At 41.8% G+C, this 21,889-nt stretch overlaps 1 protein-coding gene across 1 annotated transcript; it reads left to right on the top strand.

Moving 5' to 3' along the window:
• Positions 1-1,283: 1,283 nt before the first annotated feature.
• On the top strand, positions 1,284-3,285 carry LOC307097073 (heat shock cognate 71 kDa protein-like). The gene is given in 4 exon segments (XM_079766976.1): positions 1,284-1,680; positions 1,684-1,784; positions 1,786-2,414; positions 2,417-3,285. Coding segments are annotated over 4 exon segments (1,932 nt in total). The 5' UTR covers positions 1,284-1,329; the 3' UTR covers positions 3,268-3,285.
• The last annotated feature ends 18,604 nt before the right edge of the window (positions 3,286-21,889 follow it).

Here is a 21,889-nt window from a genome sequence, read left to right as displayed (position 1 = left end):
TTTCTTTCCTCTGGGGATTATTTCATTGTCTCTCCACTCTAACTACCATCAGAAGGTTCAAATGTTGAGATGTGGGGGCCTGGGCTGTGTGTAGTGGGAGCTTCACACCCCCCAAGTGTCACTGAAGAGCTTTGACACCAAGATGTGTGACTGTCATGGGTTGGGAGCACGCTCACCCTGAGACAGAGTCACCGGCACTTAATGTGGCCTCATGTGCACACCTAGAATCAGGGACCCTGACTGTGCCATGCTGAAACAGAGACCTTGCTGGCATGTGCCGAAAATCAGAGTCCCCTAGTGTGTGTCAGGAGTCAGTGACCCCCTGTGCCCACACTAAGAATTGAGTATCAGAGTTTCTGTTGCTTGGTGCGGCCTCTCACTGAGAATTAGGATCCCTGTGTTTGCATGAGTCAATAATTGGAGTCTCTGGCTCTTAGTGTGAATGTACTGGGAATCAGGGATCCCAGGCACGAGTCATGAGAAACAGAGTCAAGTCACTGGTGCTCAGTGCTGCCTTTCATGCAGAGAATCAGGGTCCCTGGTCTGCTTGGGGGACCGGGTTGCTCAGTTGCACTGTGTCGGCAGGAAGCCCACTCCTGCCCTGTGGAAAACAGCCTTCCATGTGTGCTTGCCCTGAATCAAAGTCAGGTGGCACTGTTGCCCTGTGTGGGCGTGGGGTCTGGTTATGGCAGTGTGTGCTGAGGGAGACAAACTCCCCGTGTTTGATCGACCAGGCTCAAATTCAGCACAGCCTCCCTGTGTGGGTGCGGTATCTGGTCGCAGGAAACAAACTCCCCGAGATCATGTACCCAGGCTCAAATTCAGCGCAGCCCCCCTGTGTGGGCATGGGGTCTGGTCGTGGGAAGCAAAATTCCTGGGTCCGCACACCCAGGCTCAAATTCAGGTAGAGCTGCCGCTGCTATGTGTAGGCAGGAGGCCTGTTTGCGCGGAGAGGGTCTGGCAGTTTCTATGCCACTGCTGAGGGCCAGTGGGGAGGGGTATTGGCTCTGTGATTCACAGAAATCTGCGGCCGGGGTCCTGGTCTTTGTGTCCATAGGTCTGCAGCTGTGGTAGCAGGTCTATTACCCGAGTGGCTGTAGGGTCCCAGTTTGCATCTGAGACCAGATTGGGTAGTAGTGAGGCTAGGATCCTAGTCTCAAGCAATTCTGTTCTTCAAGATGACATGGGATCTGTGCCGGCGGTGTCCTCCCCAGAGAGTTTTCAGTGGCAGCGGGGTTTCACTGTCTAAGACTGCCCGGTTTGGCTCATTGAACACGGGGACATCCGCTCTGGTCGGTCTGTGCCAGCCAAACATGCACGCCAGCAACCATGTCTAAGGGACCTGCAGTTGGCATTGTTCTTGGCACTGCCTACTCTTGTGTGGGTGTATTCCAGCATGGAAACGTGGAAATAATTTCCAACGATCAGGGAAACCAAACCACCCCGAGTTATGATGCCTTTACTGACACTGAGCAATTGATCGGTGATGCTGCAAAGAATCAAGTAGCAATGAATCCTACCAACACGGTCTTTGATGCCAAGCACTTGATTGGACGTAGACTTGATGATGCTGTTGTCCAGTCTGACATGAAGCATTGGCCTTTCATGGTGGTGAATGATGCTGGCAGGCCCAAGGTCCAAGTAGAATACAAGGGAAAGACAAAAAGCTTCTATCCAGAATAGGTGTCATCCATGGTTTTGACAAAGATGAAGGAAATTGCAGAAGCCTACCTTGGGAAGACTGTTACCAATGCTGTTGTCACAGTACCTGCTTACTTCAATGACTCAGCGTCAGGCCACCAAAGATGCTGGAACTATTGCTGGTCTCAATGTACTTAGAATCATCAATGAGCCAACTGCTGCTGCTATTGCTTATGGTTTAGACAAAAAGGTTGGAGCTGAAAGAAACATGCTGATCTTTGACTTGGGAGGTGACACTTTTGATGTGTCAATCCTCACAATTGAAGATGGAATCTTTGAGATCAAATCTACAGCTAGGGATGCCCACTTAGGTGGAGAAGACTTCGACAACCAAATGGTCAACCATTTCATTGAAGAGTTCAAACGCAAGTATAAGAAGGATATCAGTGAGAACAAGAGGGCTGTCCGTCGCCTTCGTACTGCTTGTGAATGTGCTAAGCATACTCTTTCTTCCAGCACCCAGGCCAGTATTGAGATTGATTTGCTCTATGAAGGAATCGACTTCTATACCTCTATCACACGTGCCCGATTTGAAGAATTGAATGCTGACCTTTTCCGTGGCACCCTGGACCCTGTAGAGAAAGCCCTTCGGGATGCCAAGCTTGACAAGTCCCAGATCCACGATATTATCCTGGTGGGTGGCTCTACTTGTATCCCCAAGAATCAGAAACTCCTCCAGGACTTCTTCAATGGAAAGGAGTTGAATAAGAGCATCAACCTGATGAGGCTGTTGCTTATGGTGCAGCTGTCAAGGCAGCCATTCTCTCTGGAGACAAATCTGAAAATGTCCAAGATCTGCTGCTGCTGGATGTCACACCTCTTTCCCTTGGCATTGAGACTGCTGGCGGCGTCTTGACGGTCCTGATCAAGTGCAACACCACCATCCCCACCAAGCAGACTCAGACCTTTACCACCTACTCTGACAACCAGCCAGGCGTGCTCATCCAGGTTTATGAAGGTGAGCGTGCCATGACCAAGGACAACAACCTGCTTGGCAAGTTTGAACTCACAGGCATACCTCCTGCACCTAGTGGTGTTCCTCAGATTGAAGTCCCTTTTGATATTGATGCCAATGGCATCCTCAATGTCTCTGCTGTGGATAAGAGTATAGGAAAAGAGAACAAGATTACCATCACTAACGACAAGGATCATCTGAGCAAGGAAGACACTGAGCGCATGGTCCAAGAAGCTGAGAAGTACAAAGCTGAAGATGAGAAGCAGCGGGACAAGGTGTCTTCTAAGAATTCACTTGAATCCTATGCATTCAACATGAAAGAAACTGTTAAAGATGAAAAACTTCAAGGCAAGATCAATGATGAGGACAAACAGAAGATTCTTGACAAGTGCAATGAAATCATTAACTGGCTTGATAAGAACCAGACTGCAGAAAAGGAAGAATTTGAAGACCAGCAGAAAGAGTTGGAAAAGGCCTGCAACCCCATCATTACCAAGCTGTACCAGAGTGCAGGAGGCACGCCAGGAGGAATGCCTGGGGGCTTCCCTGGTGGCGGAGCTCCTCCTTCTGGCGGTGCCTCCTCTGGGCCCACCATTGAAGAGGTTGACTAAGCCAGCTTCGAGCATAGATCTAGCATTGTTTCACACAAAATATTGAAGGACCCAAATCTGTAGCAAATTCCATGGCAGTTTTAGAAGTTGAGCTGCTGTATAGTAAATAACTGGGCATTCTTGATACTTGAATATGGACTGTGCACAGGGAAAGGAAATTTAATGCACTTTATAACTGTATTGTAAAGTGGAAAATGTGATGTCTTAAATAAAACTATTTAAAATTGGCAACATAAAAAAAAAAAAGACTGCCCAGTTTGGCAGCCCCTTGGAAGACCTGCAGGATCTCACTGTCCCTAGCTCTCACTCACACACACCACACACATCCACACACTCCTCTATCGCTTCCTCACTCTCTCACACACTCTCCCTCCTTACCTTCTTGCTGGTCGCCATCTTGGCTCCATATCCCATTTTCTTTTTATTCTAATAGAAGGCAGCCTCATTCCTAAATCACCCCATTAACATTTTTGTTGCAGAACTGCCCTAGGGAATTTGTTGTAGAGACAGCCCTTAATTAATAACTGATGAGCATGGAAGAATAATTGGCCAGGGTAATTCCTAGTTTCTTGGGGGGAAGGGGAGGATGGCTGGGTGGAGTGGGTGTGTTAAATGTTAGTCATCCAGTGTAGTAACTGGCTTACTAATGTAACCTTTATTGGTTGCTTTTCCTCTCTCACCTCTCTACTCCCCACCTCTATGGGGCAGGTTATACACAAAAATGACATTTCTCAAACATGCATGATCATTGCCATGATTTGGTTGTAACTTTTTGTTTTCAGGTAACAGAAATTGGTTTTGCTTAAAGTATGTAAAATATGAGGAATTTACTGGTGAGTTGTTTTGGTGATGACTCCCCAGATTGCTAGCAGAGATACCTGTTGATCAGCACAGCTAAGTTTGCACATAATCTTTGCCTCAGGGTCTACTATTAGAGAGAACCGAACTAAAATATAGACTTCTTAGGAACATGTTATCTTCATCCTTTCATGGTAAAACAGGTCCCAGAATTGTACCAAGGATAATTTTTGGTGAAGAGTGAGCTACATTGTGCACTTCCTGGCAAGAATAGTGTTTGGTTTGTCTTTGTTTGTTGAGTGTCTAATGCAGTGCATGTTAAAAATAGGTAATCAATAAACATCTGCTGAATGAATCACAATGGTCTAAGTATCCTGGAAGTAGGGTCTGATAATTCTGGGAATATGATAATCACAGCAGACTCCTGGAATGAAAGAGGCATTTGTTCAATGAGTGTTTTTATCTAGTTCTTAACCTCATGGCCATGACTGATGCTCAAGCAACATGCACCAGGATGGCTGGACCAGTTGTCCTTGGTTCTTATCCATTCTAATGATTACTTTGTTTGTTATGATTGGTACATGCCCATGGTCTCCTACTTGTTAAATATTTTCATATTATTTTTATTCAGAACCATTTTTATTGATCAATTACTTTATTTCAGATGTGCTTGAATCTTGCTGTTGGAATCTGAAGAGAATATTCTCATATTCTTTCATGATTCTTATCTTAATGCCTCAGTTCTTTAGCATTTCAAAGAGACAGTCTTGGCCAAAGTCATGCCTTATTTCTATAGCATATGAACCTGACCATGGTGCCATGAAAGTATTTGTTTTTCTCTTCAAGAATTACATTTCTTATCATCCACTGATTGTATTGACCTAGTGCCAGTCTATTCTGTGCCCTGTTACACAGCAATAAATATTAGTTTTGGTTGATACTGTAGAATATTATGTATGGTAACCTGGACAGTTTTAAGTGAGTGCTTAAAACTAATCAATTAGAAAATAATGTTTTAGTATCTGATATAGGTAAAGCACTGTAAAAGTGGCCAAGGGGATATACAAGAATTTCAACAATAATATCTGCTTCCTAAATATGCAAGACTCCAATTCAGGTCTGGTACATAGTATTTACTAGTATATAGCCCTAAGCAAGTAATTTAACCCTTGTGTCTCATTTGTTTATATGTAAAACAAGAGCAGTGACTACTGTTCAAGTTTGATGTATTTATAAACACATAAATGCTCCTAAACATGTAGTCAGTCAAAAATGGCAACTGTGATTATCATAAATCTAATTGCAAGGTTTGAATGTAAAGCACATGTAACACTATAAAATACCACCTGCTAGATAGCAAAAGGCAGTATAACTTTTTACATGTACAGAATCTATAGTATTGTGCATTCAGGGAAGGCAATCATTCTGAGCTGGGAAAATTTGGGGAAACTTTTTGGAGTAAGTGGAATTAGAATTGAGTCTTGAGAAAGGAGTAGACTTTGAACAACCTGCTCACTGTCTTCAAATGAGGCAGTACACTGCACTAGGGCCGTGGTCGGCAAACTGCGGCTCCCGAGCCACATGTGGCTCTTTGGCCCCTTGAGTGTAGCTCTTCCACAAAATACCATGGCCTGGGCGAGTCTATTGTGAAGAAGTGGCATTAGAAGAAGTTTAAGTTTAAAAAATTTGGCTCTCAAAAGAAATTTCAATCGTTGTACTGTTGATATTTGGCTCTGTTGACTAATGAGTTTGCCGACCACTGCACTAGGGTATCTGGGACAGGTGTCCTAATCACACTGTATTAGACTTCAGGACAACAGAGCTGGGAGCAAGGGCAAAAAGAACCCATGAATTCACTCCCTGACTATGAAGAGATCAGATTGAGGAGGTACAAATTTGGTTGTAATTATAGTGCAGTGAAGGTAAAAAATGAGATTGTAATGGGCTAAATTTAACAGCAGAGGCTGAGAACTTTACTGATGAGGTCATGCCTTATTCAAAGGTGAGAAGAGTATGCTCAGCATCTACTTTTTGAGAATCAACAGTTTTTTTCTTTCTATTCATTCTCCCTAAGATGCGCATATATAGTGTAGTCAAAATAAATGTTAAAAATCACTTGCTTTGTTATTTTAAAATAAGGTGTGATTTTATACAAATAGTTATACAAAGTATAACTATTATACAAATGAAGAATTACTTTCCAACTCTGCTGCCCATTTCATGTCAGACTTTCAATTTCTCCTGCCCTGATTGTACTTATTTATAAAACTAGTGGCCTGGTGCACGAAATTCGTGCACATTGAAAGGGAATTAATTAGAGGAAATATTTTAATATTGCTATTTGCCCTTTCTCTATAATAAAAGTGTGAGAGATAAAAGGAAATGAGTACAATGTGTATGAAAATAATACATAATTTTATTAATAAATAAACAACAAAATGATATAACAACAATAACAAACTCATAATATAAAAACAACATTGATGCAAATAATGACTGATAAAGTGATTAAACTTATTCTAATATCTCCGTGTATACCACATTAAGAGTGAAATCACTTTCAGAGTGCTTGACTAATTTACCTTGAGATAAAGTATTTACAACTTTAACTTTAACGTCATGTCACATCCTCTTCGAACTTGAGAGAAAGCAACATATAATTGACCATGTGCGAAAACGGGTTCAGGTAGGAATATTTGTACTTTGTCTAGAGTTTGTCCTTGTGATTTATTAATAGTCATTGCAAATGCTGGCATCACGGGAAACTGTCGTCGAATCCATTTAAATGGGAGGCCAGTGTCAGATGGGGACAAATCAATTCTTGGAATCAGAACAACCTCTCCCTCTGCAGATCCTGTTAATACTTCAGCTTCGATAATGTTAGGTAGCAATCTTTTGATAATAAATCTGGTACCATTACAAAGACCCCATTTACTATTAAGATTTCTCAATAGCATGATGATTGCACCGACTTTCAATTTTAATTTATGACACAGCATTCCCAAAGTAGTAATACTATTAAGAAATTCAATGGGAAAATTTTCCTTTTCAGCATCATCTGTTGAGTCAATGGAATCATCACTCAAATAGGTGTGAAAATCTCCATCAAGTATATCCAAAATTTCATTTAATTTTTGAACATGCTCATTTTTTGGACAAAGAATTGCACGTTTAGATATATTTTCAATATTATCTATAGATATACTATTTCCAAAGGTGGCTTCAATAATAGATCCATTAAAAATCATTTCATGGGGAATTTCAATAATATCCATTCCTAAATGAAAAATGCTATCAAGTTTGCCATCTCCAAGTTTTACTAACCATTCACTATAAGCAGAATCCTCTGATCTCATATTTGTTTTAAGAGACAACTGTCTGAAACATCCCCAAACACTACAGTACTTTAAACTCATTTGTACTATGGCCAATCGTATAGCATGGCGGCACAAAAATCCCCTCTGAAAAGAACGTTCCCACCAAATGCAACATTCAAATTAGCACCAGAGAGAGCTTTATATGTATGTCACGTGTGTGAGTCAAAGTTTATTTTTAAATTTCCAGTGTGCGTCATATGTACCGGTTGGTCAGACGGATGGACAAATGTCGGGTCACTTAGCCTTTTATCTATACAGATTATGAGCCATGATTTTACCTTTTTAAAAAAATTATCCTTTAATACCTCCAAAGCACAATGAGTAAGAATCTGAAGGTTTATGTGGCTTCTATATGGTTTCTAGAACAAAGTTCTTTCTTTTACCCACCACTCATTTCTCTCCTTTTACTCTTTTTTTAAAATATATTTTATTGATTTTTTACAGAGAGGAAGGGAGAAGGATAGAGAGCTAGAAACATCGATGAGAGAGAATCATCGACCAGCTGCCTCCTGCACACCCCCTACCAGGGATGTGCCCACAGCCAATGTACATGCCCTTGACCGGTATCGAACATGGGACCTTTCAGTCCGCAGACCTACGCTCTATCCATTGAGCCAAACCGGTTTTGGCCTCCTTTTACTCTTGAATGTTAATTCCAACATAATTTTTGTAATACCTCTTGAAAAGGATCCCACCAAGTTTTTGATAGTCCATATGATAAAACTTACAGAAAAATACAGCATGAGACTTTCATTCTCTCACTAACTTCTTCATATAACTGTCATTCCTCAGCCTCTAAAGAATGAAAAAGGAAAATAAAAGTGCCTTCTCTCATTCCAAGGCACTTTGCCTCAGTCAGGCAACCACAAAAAGAAAGAATGAGCCTACAATTCACGCCATGTAATCTCTATCAGGCATAATTCAAATCAAATCCCATCAGGCAAAGTCTGGGATAATTTAAATGTATAAGAGAACAGTGGTGACCTGGGGGAGAACTTATGAAACCTTGTCTCCTGCTTTTGCTGAATATTCTTTTTGTTATGCTAGACTCCAAGCCCTGATCAGGGACCTGGTCAGGCGGCTGACTCCAAGCCCCAATCACGGACCTGGTCATGCCGCCTGCCCTGGTCCGCTATCTTGGCTTGGATCCCGTTGGTGGAGGGTGCTGCCCCCTTCCCCCGCCATCTTTGCTGTGTTAATTTGCATAGCCCCTGATTGGCTGTGGGCATAGTGAAGGTACAGTCAATTAGCATATTACTATTTTATTAAGTAGGATGGTATGATAAGTTATTCCTTCATGAAATGGAGAAAATACTTCATATTTTCTTCTCTTTAAGTTGACCACATTTCAAAGCAAACATACTCATACAGAGTCTACTCCTTAAGAGAAAATTTTAGAATTGAGGCTAATATAAAAGAACAAATATGCCCTAGAGTTATGCTTAAAATCGTATGTGCTGTGTAGAGATGAAGGTGTTAACTGCCGTCCTCAGGCCCATTTTGTTACCAGGCAAAACCAATGCCTTCACTGAATTATAGGTCTGAGAGCCATTATCTCCCAGGAGCACCTTGAAAAGACGAGTCTAATCTCAATAATGTGACTTTGCACATTAAATAAATCCCCCATGTTCAAGAGTTCTTCATTCTTAAGGAGGAAATATCTTATACCTCCCCACATTCACCTCTTCTCATATCAAAAAGAAAAGACTCAAAGGAATGTGAATATTTACTAACCAGATTGATTTTGTTTCTTTCCACTTGATCTTCTACATCACATTGTGTGTGTGTGTGTGTGTGTGTGTGTGTGTGTGTGTGTGTGTGTGATGTAATGAAATAATAAACTCAGGAGAATCAGTTTGCTTGCCAGAGATTTATCATAGAAACTATTTTCCTTCATATTGACTTCACTCTCCATTTCTTATACTGAAGGATATGCTTGTTTAAAAAGGCAATTAGCTGAATAAGCGTTCTGTATCAGCACGGCTCTGAGTCAGGCCCTGCTTGGACAATGCCTGAGAAGGCATCCAACCAGGGTTTTTGCTTCTGCTTTGCAGATGAGCTGCACTGGAGTAGCATCCTGCAGAGGCTTTACTTCCCTTTCTAAAAAAATCTGTTCTACATACTTTTAATTAGTTCTACACTAATAATGATGTGTGGCTTGGCATTTGCAGGAAAGTTTCTGACCAAAATCTGTTCAATTTTGGCATCAATCTTGCATCTTCTCCTGTATAATTGTATGAGATATGGTTAACGGATTATAGAGAATGATCATTTAAGCAATAAGAAAGTAAAGAGGTAATTCTTTTTTCTGTAAAATTCACTTTAGGTGGCCATAGCTGTTTTGGCTCAGTGGACAGAGCATCAGCCTGCAGACTGAAGGGTCCCAGATTCGATTCTGGTCCAGGGCACATGCCCAGATTGTGGGCTCAATTGCCAGTAGGGGGTGTGCAGAAGGCATCTGATCAATGATTCCCTCTCATCATTGATGTTTCTATTTCTTTCTCCATCTCCCTTCCTCTCTGAAATCAATTATATATATACATATATATATATATATATATATATATATATATATATATATATATTAAAAGCCTTTTAAAAAATGCACTTTAGGTGACTTCTTTCCCTCTCTTCACCTAAACCAGTATATCCATCTCTCCCGACCCCCAAGCACACAACCTCTTCAATTAAACAAATAAATATTGATAAAAAGAAGAAAATAAAGGAAAACTACATGTTCGCATTAATGCTCTCAAATAATGTCTTGGTTCATTAAGTGACAATAAGTTTTATTTATTTATTTATTTATTTATTTTTAATATATTTTATTGATTTTTAACAGGGATAAAGGGACAGGGATAGAGAGCTAGAAACATCGATGAGAGAGAAACATTGATCAGCTGCCTCCTGCACACCCCCTATTGGGGATGTGCCCACAACCAAGGTACATGTCCTTGACCAGAATTGAACCTGGAACCCTTCAGTCCGCAGGCCAATGCTCTATGCACTGAGCCAAACAGGTTAGGGCAGACAATAAGTTTTATTTTAATTTTACTTATTATATCTTTATTGTTATGAAAAGGCATATAATTCACACATATACACATAGAAATAATGTAAAAAGTAAAATATTCTTAAATATCTAAAATTCTGGGGTATTTTTTTAGACACATGTTTTGTATAAGTGGCATAAATCTTATTTCATATTTTAATTTGATATGAAAGTATTTAGTTTGAGAAATCTAGAGACAAGTTTCTTAAAGTCAGAATTTTAGAGCTAGAAGTGATCATTGATATTATCCTATCTAATAAAAGAGTAATATGCAAATTAACTATCACTCCACTATACCCACCAGCCACGCCCACCAGCCAATCAGGAGCAATTATGCAAATTAACCCAAATAAGATGGCTTCGGCCACTGAGAGAGCAGGAGGGAGACTTGGGTTTCCCCGGCAATGGAGGAAGCCAAGCTTTCTGCACACCCTGGCCGGCCCAGGCATCCGATTGAGGCTACAAAGTTTCAATTATAGAAGATAAATCCCAAGAAAAATGGCGGCAGCCACGGAGCTGGAGAGAGCAGGCTAGGGTTGCCCCCGGCGATGGTGGAAGCCAAGCTTTCCACCTGCTCTGGCTGGCCTAGGCCTCCACTCCAGGCTACAAAGTTCCAATTATAGAAAGTAAATAAACCCCAACAGAAATGGCTGCCTCCACAGAGCGAGCAGAAGGCTTGGCTCTGCTCCAGGCTACAAAGTTTCAATTGAGCTGCACTGGAGTAGCATCCTGCAGAGGCTTTATTTCCCTTTCTAAAAAAATCTGTTCTACATACTTTTAATTAGTTCTACACTAATAATGATGTGTGGCTTGGCATTTGCAAGAAAGTTTCTGACCAAAATCTGTTCAATTTTGGCATCACAGATACCAGGGCCTCTGCTTGGGTCGCCGGGGGCATGGCCAGCCTGCAAACCACCACAGTCCCCTTGCCCAGGCTGCCCCACACCCCAATGGAACCCCCACCCTGATCTGGGACACCCTTCAGGGAAAACCAGCTGGCCCCCACCCATGAACCAGGCCTCTATCCTATCTAATAAAAGAGTAATATGCAGATTGGCCATCACTCCAACACACAAGATCAAGATAGCTGCCCCCATGTGGTCAAAGATCCTGCCCCCATGTGGACACAAGATTTTCACCACAAGATGGCCAGCAGGGGAAGGAAGTTGGGAGGAACCAGGCCTGAAAGGGAGGGCAGTTAGGGGTGACCAGGCCAGCAGAGGAGTGAAGTTGGGGACAAACAGGCTGGCTGGGGAGCAGTTAGACATCAATCAGGCTGGCAGGGGAGTGGATAGAGGATGATCAGGCTGGCAGGCAGAAGTGGTTAGGGGCAATCTGGAAGGCAGGCAGGTGAGCAGTTGGGAGCCAGCAGTCCTGGATTGTGAGAGGGATCCCAGATTGGAGAGGGTGCAGGCTGGGCTGAGGGACCCCCCCACCCCCCGTGCACGAATTTCGTGCACTGGGCCTCTAGTCTATAATAATAAAAATGTAATATGCAAATTGACCTAATGGCCAAACAGCAGAATGACTGTCTGGACAACCATGCTTGACACCCAATGGCACCAGGCCAACCAAGGCGGGTGAGATGCGATTGGTTGGGGGCCCAGCCATCGCCCCATAATTGACCCAAAGAGGGAGGCCCAGGCCACCAACTGGCGGGCTGCAGCGGGTGGGCGGGGCCTCCCTCTGCTGAGGCCCACGATGGATCACACCACAAAGGGAGGCCCAGGCTACCTGGCCAGCAGTGCTGTGGCAGGTGGGCAGTGCCTCCCTCTGCGGGGCAATCGATCGTGGGGCTCCCAGATTGTGAGAGGGCGCAGGCCGGGCTGAGGGACCCTCCCCGCGTGTGCATGAATTTCATGCACCAGGCCTCTAGTTTAGTATAACTCTCAGTATCAGAACAAATGACTACAGTTATAACTAGCATTTGGCTTTAATTAAGGATAGAAAGGCTTAAAGTTCATATTTTCAATAAACAGTAAAGTGATTATTCTCTCCCTTTTATCCGTATCAAAATAATATCCTCATAACCACAGCATTACAAATGTTAAATATTTAACACTGAAGGGCTTTAACCAATTGGCATGACCACTTTTGCCCATATGGCACTCTGATGCTTACTAGCTGCCTATCAACTGCTTGGTAACTATTAATGAAGATTTCTCCATGTTTCCTGACATACTCTCCTTCTGTTAATACAGCTACAAATTGTGCTTCTCTTGGTTGCAGTGCAGGTTTCAAGAGGGGTAGCTCCGACCTCAAATGCCTCTCTGGCTGAGACGCATCAGTCTCCTCTCTCTGGGTATTTTCCCACCTAACTGATGTGAGCTGCACCTGGAACCCTGTTGTTACTTCATCTTATTTAGACCCACAGGCTATTTCAGCTTATAACGATCATGTCTTACTTCTGTTGGTTTCAGCTAATTCATAGCATCAGAAAATGTGTTAGAGAGCACATTCGCTGAAGATCGTATCTACACCATGACCAGACTTCCACTGAATTCAGTCAAATCGGCCAAAAGTCAGTCCAGTCAGTTGTTTGGCTTTTTTTAATTACACAACTGATCCATTTCTTGTGTCACTTTTAAATAATTGTGCTGGATTGTTAATGAAAAGAAATTAATAGTGTATAAAAGTCTAATGTAGGTGGAATGCCACCAGAACTTGGACTGCTGGAAGCAGAAATACTCACTGGGAAAACTCCTCCTTGGGAATGACCCCTAGCAGTGTTACAGTCCCCTGCTGACAATTTGATTTAAATCACATTTCCTCAATCTGTTGGTGAGCACCATATGCCATTTAGGATAGGATGAAGAGATGCATTTTGGTCAGACATATTGTGTCTATTTCCTCCTCCAACCTAGCAAGTTTGTCACTGGGATAGAAAGAGAATATTTTTATAGCTTTTAGAACGTGGTGTTTGAAAGCTTTTCTTAATTAAGTTCAATAATTTCTAATAGAAGCCATATGGTAGACAGAAAACTGTAGTGACTAACTTAAGCATGACAGAAAGTAACATTCTTTAAAATAATTAATAGCTGCTAAAAGGTCCCATGCATTATGGAGGGGGAAGGGCGAAGATTAGATTTAATCAGAAGATTCAGGAAGGAGGATTGATGAGAGAGATTAATCAAACTAGAGCATGGTCATGTAAGGGACAAGATCAGATGATTCACTCACAAAAATGAGTAAGAGCAAAGGAAGCAGAGGGTGGGGGAGGGTGACATGGTGGAGAAAGTCACATATGGGGTGGTAGTCGAATGTCAAACCTCATTAAAAAAGTTGTCCAAATCCTCTCTAATGAGCTGGAAACAATGTGCGACTCACCTGGTTAGAGGCTTTTTTGCACAAATTCAAACTCAGGCCAGGCTGCTCAATGGGTCTGCGGAGAAATTACAACACTTGAGTGAATCCTAGCCAAGGAGAGCTGTGTTAACAGACTTTCCTCAACTACGTAACTTTGGCAATTGAGACAAAGATAAAGTTACCTTACCTCTTTGAAGCAGCACTGAATTGGCTTCATCTACATATTGCCACTAAAAATTGCTACAGAAGATATTAGAATTAGAGAAACAACAACAACAAACAATGCAACACAGTTGTTTTAAAGTGTCAGGAGCAAGCAGGCTGGGGCCAGATATCAGTGAGCAGGGGAAGGATGTGATGGAAATCTGTGTTCCTCTGCCAAAGGAGTTAACTACACCGAGCCACGCAAACCATCTGTATCAGCAGAATGACCTTGGCAGGAGCAGAGCACATTATTTGTTTCCATGGAAAGAGTTTTCTTTCGTGTGTGTGTGTGTGTGTGTGTGTGTGTGCATGTGTGTGTGTGTGTGTGTGTTTAAATCAGGCGACATGGTCTACTGCATAGGTGGCCTCACTTTTCCTGCCAAGAACTCTTGGGCATCTGATGAAATGTTGTGAACTCTCAAGTTTTCTTTATGTAAGTTTGTTCTCCATGTATGCTTTAAAATTAATGATTAAAAAGGTCATTAGACCTCAACTCGTTTTTTTTTCTCAATTGAAAGTAGAAAGAATGGTCTTCTGCAATTATTCTTTTGATTATGTCACTCTCTTTAAATAACTTGAAAAGAACTCCTAGTTTTAATTTGCTTCAAAATAAAATGTTCTGACTCTCTTCCTGTACCTTACTGTTCTTATTTTGTTTTGCACACTGCTCTCCTCTCTTCTGCAGTTGGATGTAAACTCTGCCATCCTCTTTCCCTGATTATTTTCCTCCTTTAAAATTTGTTATTGTCCTTACATACACCCCTTTCCATTAAACTGGGCTACTTATTTCTGACTGAATTTTAATTTTTATAACTTTACTGAAACTGTCTTCTGTTGTGTGTGTGTGTGTGTACCTGTTTCCAATACTATTTTCAATCCGTAGACATATATGTTTTTCTTTTGTCCACCCATAATTTATAAGTTTCTTAAGGACAAGAGCTCTGTCCTCTTCTCTTCTTTTTTTGTCATTATCCCAGTGCAAGGCTTGTCAATGTCAGCTGATTTCAGTTGCATGTACATACCAGTAAATCCCATGCTCCTTTGTTATCCACTCAAGCTTGGGAAGACTGTACTACTTTGTTCTCCAAGTAACCTTTCCCGTTTCTCTTTCTTCAAGTTTCTAACTCAGGTTTGAACATGTTTCCTTTTAAATGACAACAGGAGTGTCCCTCTGAGCACACAGTAGGTGGCTTTGGGTGTGTTAGGTCATGATTCAGAAAGCCTGGACAGTGTAGGGCAAGTAGCAGACCCACAGCCCTCTCGTCTTCCATCCACCCAATAATCACCTGACTATGTTTATGTACGTGTTCGATTCTTCCTTATTCACATATTCATCAGTAGCCAATGTGTCTGCTGTATTGTTTATATAGTATAAGCTTCCAGAAGTATCACTTTTCTCATGATTAATTTATGGTGTCTAAGTCCTAGTGTGGTGCTATGTTCTCAGTCTCTCTTAATTACTTATTGAGGATCAATAAACCACCAAATACATCTTCTTTAACAAATGTTTCCAAGGCAAGCAAGCAAACAAATAAGCACCACATTGCAAATGATGGCACTTCCCTCATAAACTTCACTCTTTTCAGCTATGATCTCATTATTTGCTGTGAGAGCCAGATCTACTGGCAAAACGCTCCAAGAGCAGTGCACTGAGACCATGGAGACCTTTCTTTAGATATGAAGAATTAGGCCCAAGCATGTATCTGCGAGGATGTGTAAGGCCCATGTTTTTTCAGAATGTCTCACACTGACCCCAAACAACCTGGTGGTGGAAGCCCGCCCTCAAGGACTAGTATTAGTCATATAATTGCTCTGCTCTCCCTCTATCTCTCAGGGTGTGAGCCTGATTCTGAGATCACTGTACTAATTTAAAATGCTTGGAAACAATCAAAAAGGCAGACTTGAGGATATATTAACTAACTCCCTATTTGAAGAGGCCACAAATTTTTCATTGTGCTGAAAATGTCAAATTTAGCCCTTCACCATTTCTCTAAACAACTCTTAATAGCAAAAATAATCAGTAGTTGAGGGAGCTAAGATGGCATGATGAGAATACTGCTCTGAAGCTTTATTATAATTCTGACTGGGGGAAAAATGATAGTGCTGAAGGGATCCCTGGGCGTGTGAGTTAGAGAGCACTTGTAAGAGAGTTCTGTGAGGGGTGCACAAGTGGGGAGGATGTTTGGATAAAGTAATGAAGGAAGATGACAAATTGATCTGGGCTATTATGTATATTTTTAATTTGAACATTATGTAAGGCTGCCTCCCTCAGATTCAGGAGGAGTTCATTATGAAATGCCCCCAAGCCTGCTGGGTCAGCCTCCTGGGGGTGGGGTTTGCAGTCGGGATTCCACCTTCTTAACGAGCTGTCCTAAGTGATTCTCATCCTCAGGAAAGTTTGAGGGGCCTATCTGCATTCAGTAGTAAGTAAAAATGCTCACCAAATACTGCGTGCTATGCTGGATGCCGAGAGTCAATAAACCGGACCCATCTCAAGAATCCCCAAAATGTCAAATTTTAACAACAAAGAGAGTGAACACAATCATGCGCTCCTACAGAAGTCTTCAAATTGTAAAACTTGAATACTGAGTTTTTACGTAGGTTACTTTTAGCTAATTTAAATGTAAATGAATTTTCTTACCAATTAGATTATTCTAAATAATGTATTTAAAATGTTCTAGCTGTTACAGCTGGAAAGTGTTGAAAAGTAACTTGCTTAAGCCAATCTAGGATGCATGGGCAGCCTGGTGGGCCGAGCTGTGTCTAGCATTTCCCTGATGTTTCTAAGGGTGCACTGACCTCCTAGCCCTTCCTATGCTCTCCTGTCAAAACCGCTCTAATAAAGTGGATGCAATAGAGAATGCTAAGCCAAGAGACAAGTGTTTTCACTGTGGCTCTGATACTAAATAAATTATATGGCTTTGATCAAGTTTCTTAAACTCTCTTTGAGTTTCCTTACTTGAAAAATAAATACAAGGTAGGGTTTTAGGAGCTCTGCTATCTCTTTCCAGTCCTCTTTCTAGGATTCATTTAGTTCTCAGTAAACTAAGTTCTTAGTTCTCAGTTCACATACTTCAGGGTGGAAACTGAGGTCTCCATTTGGCAGGAAGAGAGGCTGCACGAGGAGGAGTCTTGGAGGAGCTGCTTGTGAACGATGGAGCAGGGGTCTGAGCGGGGCCCTGAGACTCAGTGAGGAGTCAGAAGCTGGGTCTGAGTGAGCCCAGCTCGGACTGTGATTTGATGTGAGATGTGAACACATCCCCTAGCTTTTCTGTGATCTATTTTTATCACTTTTGGGCTGGAGATAGTAATGATAACTGTTCTCACAGTGTCATTGTTGACATTACAAGGAGGGTGAGCAAACATGTCCAAGGCCCACAGTTGGCATTCTAGAAGTGTTTCTTTATTCAATATCACGGTGTGGTTTACTCAATGCCTCACCTTCTCTTCCCCGAGTTGGGCTATTTATCTAACAAGTGTGATGTTCCAGGAACTGATCTAAGAGCCTCACTTTAATAATAACTCTATTCATCCTTATAACAAGCATCAAGGAACTATTATTATTCCATTAGGCAGATAAGTAATCTAAGGCTCATAACCCAACCATGGTCACCCATGGACAAGATGTTTTCTGGTCCTAAACCTGGAGAACAATATTTTATTGACAAAACATTTCCTTCCTCCCTCCTTTCCTTTCTTTCTTTCCTTACATTTTGTACATTTTTTTTCTCTCCATAGGCAGATTTTATAGGGAAAAATTACCCTGATTTTATAAGGAACAATTATTTCATTTTCAATGTACATTTGCATTCTGGGGTAGGGTAGTGAGGGAGAGTTTGTTCACAGGGAAGCTTCTCCTGCCACTGGCATTAGAACCCAGTTCTCCCACATCCTTCCACCCCCGTACTCTTTGCAGCTTGAGCAAGACTCACCTCTGATCTCCATGGACCCCTGGGGTAGGTGCCTAAAAATTCTTTTTAAGAGCCATCCTTTACTGAATGCTACTACATGTGACACACTATATTAGAGCTTTATACTGATATCTAATTTATCCTCTGTAGAAAATAATAAATGGAGTAACTTTAAAATGGAGTCAGTGCTGCCATCCCAGATGAACTGCCTTGCCTATTTTATGCCTAAAATCTTTGGGATGTTAAAACAGGGTAGAGTAACCTTTGAACTGGCCTAGAGCAACACTGTGTCCCGAAGAACTATTTGCAAGGGCAATAAGAAGGCAAGTATTATTATTACTGGACTGGTAACTCTGGAACTGAACATTAAAAACATTGTTTACAATTAGTGTCGCTCTTAGTTTATTTGCACCAATAGAAATGCCTTCCTTCTATTGATGTAATTGTTCCCCTTCCTTTTTGTATTAATACCCATTGCCTTTGCTTTCTAATGGGAACAGTATTTGGGCTTCCACCCAAATACTTTTGGAATAGCTATTCTTTTTTATCTCAAATAAATGCTTATTGCCTCTCCTTCGGCCTTTTATTTTTATGTTAACACCTCTCAACCATTTAATAGGATAGGTACTACTTTTCCATTTATTTTTTATTTTATTTTATTTTTTTTATTATTATTTTTTAAATATATTTTTATTGATTTTTTACAGAGAGGAAGAGAGAGGGATAGAGAGTTAGAAACATCGATGAGAGAGAAACATTGATCAGCTGCCTCCTGCACACCCCCTACTGGGGATGTGCCCACAACCAAGGTACATGCCCTTGACCGGAATCGAACCCGGGACCCTTGAGTCCGCAGGCCAACGCTCTATCCACTGAGCCAAACCGGTTTCGGCTACTTTTCCATTTAAAGTTGAGGAAAGGAAAACTTGGAGGATTTCAGTACTTGCTCAAGGCCAAAAACTCTAGTAAGTAGATAATGCTGGTTTGGAATCTATGGCTGAATTATAAATCCATGTGCTTCAAAAATGGCTTTTCCTTCCCTTTTAATGAGAGGAAACTATATTGGTCTTCAGTAAAAGTATAAAAAGTATAAATATTTGTGTGATGTTGTTTCTGTGGGAAGGTAGAGCCCAGCTTAACAAAAAACTCTGTAGATAAAGAATCAGTAGAAATGAATGGTTAAACTAGTGGTCCTAAATTTTTTGCCAGCATTAGAGTCATTTGGAAGGTCTGTAGAAACACAAATTTCTGGGCCCAAGCCCCAGAATTTTGGTTTTGATGGAGTCTGCGATGGTGTCTGAGTGTTTGCATTTTAAACAATTTTTCAGGTGATGCCAATGCTGCTGGTCAGTGATTTTCAAACCCAGAGGCACATTGGCATCACCTGGAAGAAATTTTAAACTCTTGGGTCTGGTCTGTTTTAATTAGTCTTGGATGAGTCCAAGTCACTGCAGGGTTTAAAAGTTCCCCAGGTGGCTCTAAAGCACAGTGAGGACTGTGTAGCACTGCTTTGCACTCTCCGTATTCAGTATCAACATTCTCCCTATCCAATAGCCAGTATTCAGTTTGATTGGGATGGAGACAGGAAATTGATGAAAGACTATTTAAAATTAAGATTCTTGGCCAGTTCCTAAGAGAGCAGGTATTATGCTGTTTATTGGCAGGACATGCCAGGAAGTAGGTGCCAGGGTCTTCTCCTGCAAGTTTATGTTCTTTCAATTATACCTCAAAATGCCTGAGAGTCCATAAAATTAGCTCCAACTCTGTCCTCCCAACATGCAAATGAGGCAATCCAATGAAAAAATTTATTTTTATTTTATTGCCCAGTTATTCTCAAATTGATGACTTTTATTTTGGCTTCAAGAAGTCATGTTGAACTCTTTGCTCTGATAGTACTAAGTTGACAAGCATATCACCTCCAGAGACTCTTCCTTAATACGGTGCAAGTGCTCCTTGCATTGCAGCATTCAAATTTTGCACATAGAACATACACTTGCAGGAGAAGACCCTGGCACCGTGTTTTCATACATTTTAACAGGACACCCCTATTCCATCTTTGGAATGACAAGTAAAGCCTGCTGCCATCATCTACCTATGGAACACTGCTAGCCGCTGATGGGTGAGGCTGTCCCAGAGCCCTGAGTTCCATTTGGGCTGTTACTACCATATTGGGCTATGTCATGTGGGTGGGTGTGGGTGGGGTGGGGGCTGGGTAGTTTTTCCAGCATTTTCTACTGTTGCTGTTTTCTTATTACTTTGTAAAAGTGAGTGTTTCCAAAAGGCAAGGTAGGATTAGAACTTTTATAAAGAGTTTTAACTCTTACAATGGAACCCTTCTTCTAATGTCCAAGCCTATCATTTGACTCTCAGGCCTTTGATTGTCACTCATATATACTGGAATTTACCTTGTTCAACAAGGAAATCTATATAGCAGGCAATTTCATTACAAATAATTATGGAGGTAATTACTAAAATAAATGATCTTATTTTAGATTTGTAGTTCTGTGACTTGAATTTACAGCACTGGTTCGAACAGCTTATTTAATAGCATAGACAAACATAAACCCTGCAGGAAAGTGTTCAAGGTTACAGGTATCATAACTGTACAGTTCACAGTAGAGATTCAAGGGAAGCAATGGTATTACCTATGGGAGTGTCAGAACAGGCTTAATGACAGAGGTAACAATTGAGGGGGGTGTTAAACTATCAGGCATAGAGCACAAACAAAGAGGGGAAGAGCATTCTAGAGGAGCATAGACAAGAACAGCAAAATATATCACACAAGATCAAAGTTTTTCGTGATGGTGGGAGCATTGTGTTCAGGAAAAAGGCCACAGAGATAAGCTAAGAAAATGTGCTATAAAGAAAGCAAATGATAGCTGTAAGCCATTTATAGCAGATGCTGTCAGAACCTCACCCATATCTCTTTGTACCTTAACCAGTTCACTGTGTTTCAGTGCCAACTTCAAGGTGTGCCTGGGAGTTTTGCTGGATTTGTAGAAAGTCATTCTGGCCATTCATGGCAGGCCAGAAGTGCCAAGGGAAGTAAGAGCCCCCTACCTCCCAGAAACAACTGACTGGAGTTGATATATATATACACTATCTAATAAAGAGGGAATATGCTAATTGACCCTAACACATCACAAAATGGCATCCAGAGCCAATAAGGAGGGAATATGCTAACTGACCCTCACACCATCACAAAGATGGTGGTGCCCACAGCCATAAGATGGCAGCGCCCAGTCCCCTCAACCCCGCTGGGGTGGCAGGCGTGCAGCAAACCTGGGCCTGCTCCCAGCCAGGCCCGGCGTTGCTGCACACCTTCCTCCTGAGTCCCCCAGTCCTCTCAGTCCCCCAGCCACCCAGGGCCGGCTTGAGATGCAGGCAAGCCTCAGATGGCGGCTGCCCAGCCGCCCAGGGCCACCCAAGTCTCAGGTAACCAGGGCTGGCCGAGGCTTGCGCTGCCGGCAGTGGCAGCAGCAGAGGTGTGATGGGGGCGTCGCCTTGCCCTGATTGCTGGGTCATCTCCCACCCCTGAGGGCTCCCAGACTGTGAGAGGGGGCAGGCTGGGCTGAGGTATCCCCCCTCCAGTGCATGAATTTTCATGCACCAGGCCTCTCTCTCTCTCTCTCTCTCTCTCTCTCTCTCTCTCTATATATATATATATATATATATATATATATATATATATATATATATATATATATATATCCCCTCTCCTGTGGGATAACTAGAGACATGAGTTTTGCAGCATTTCCCTGAGTATTCCAGCAGGAGTAAGCCCCAGCCATCCTGTTTCTGTAGCAGTTCACTTTCTTTCTGGTTGATATTCCTTATATGCCAAAATAAGCTATCAGGTCTGCTACTAGGGAAATTTAAGCTAAAGCAACATGATAAGGAGTGCTAGGAAGGAGTGTGAAGATTTCAGATAAAAGTAATTTTGAGAACTACATTGATAGCAAGTGGATAGATGA

Source organism: Cnephaeus nilssonii (genome assembly GCF_951640355.1).
Source record: "Cnephaeus nilssonii genome assembly, chromosome: 3".
In the NCBI taxonomy this organism is placed as follows: domain Eukaryota; kingdom Metazoa; phylum Chordata; class Mammalia; order Chiroptera; family Vespertilionidae; genus Cnephaeus; species Cnephaeus nilssonii.
The sequence above is the reverse complement of the archived record's forward strand: the minus strand, read 5'-3'. Positions and strand labels throughout refer to the sequence as shown.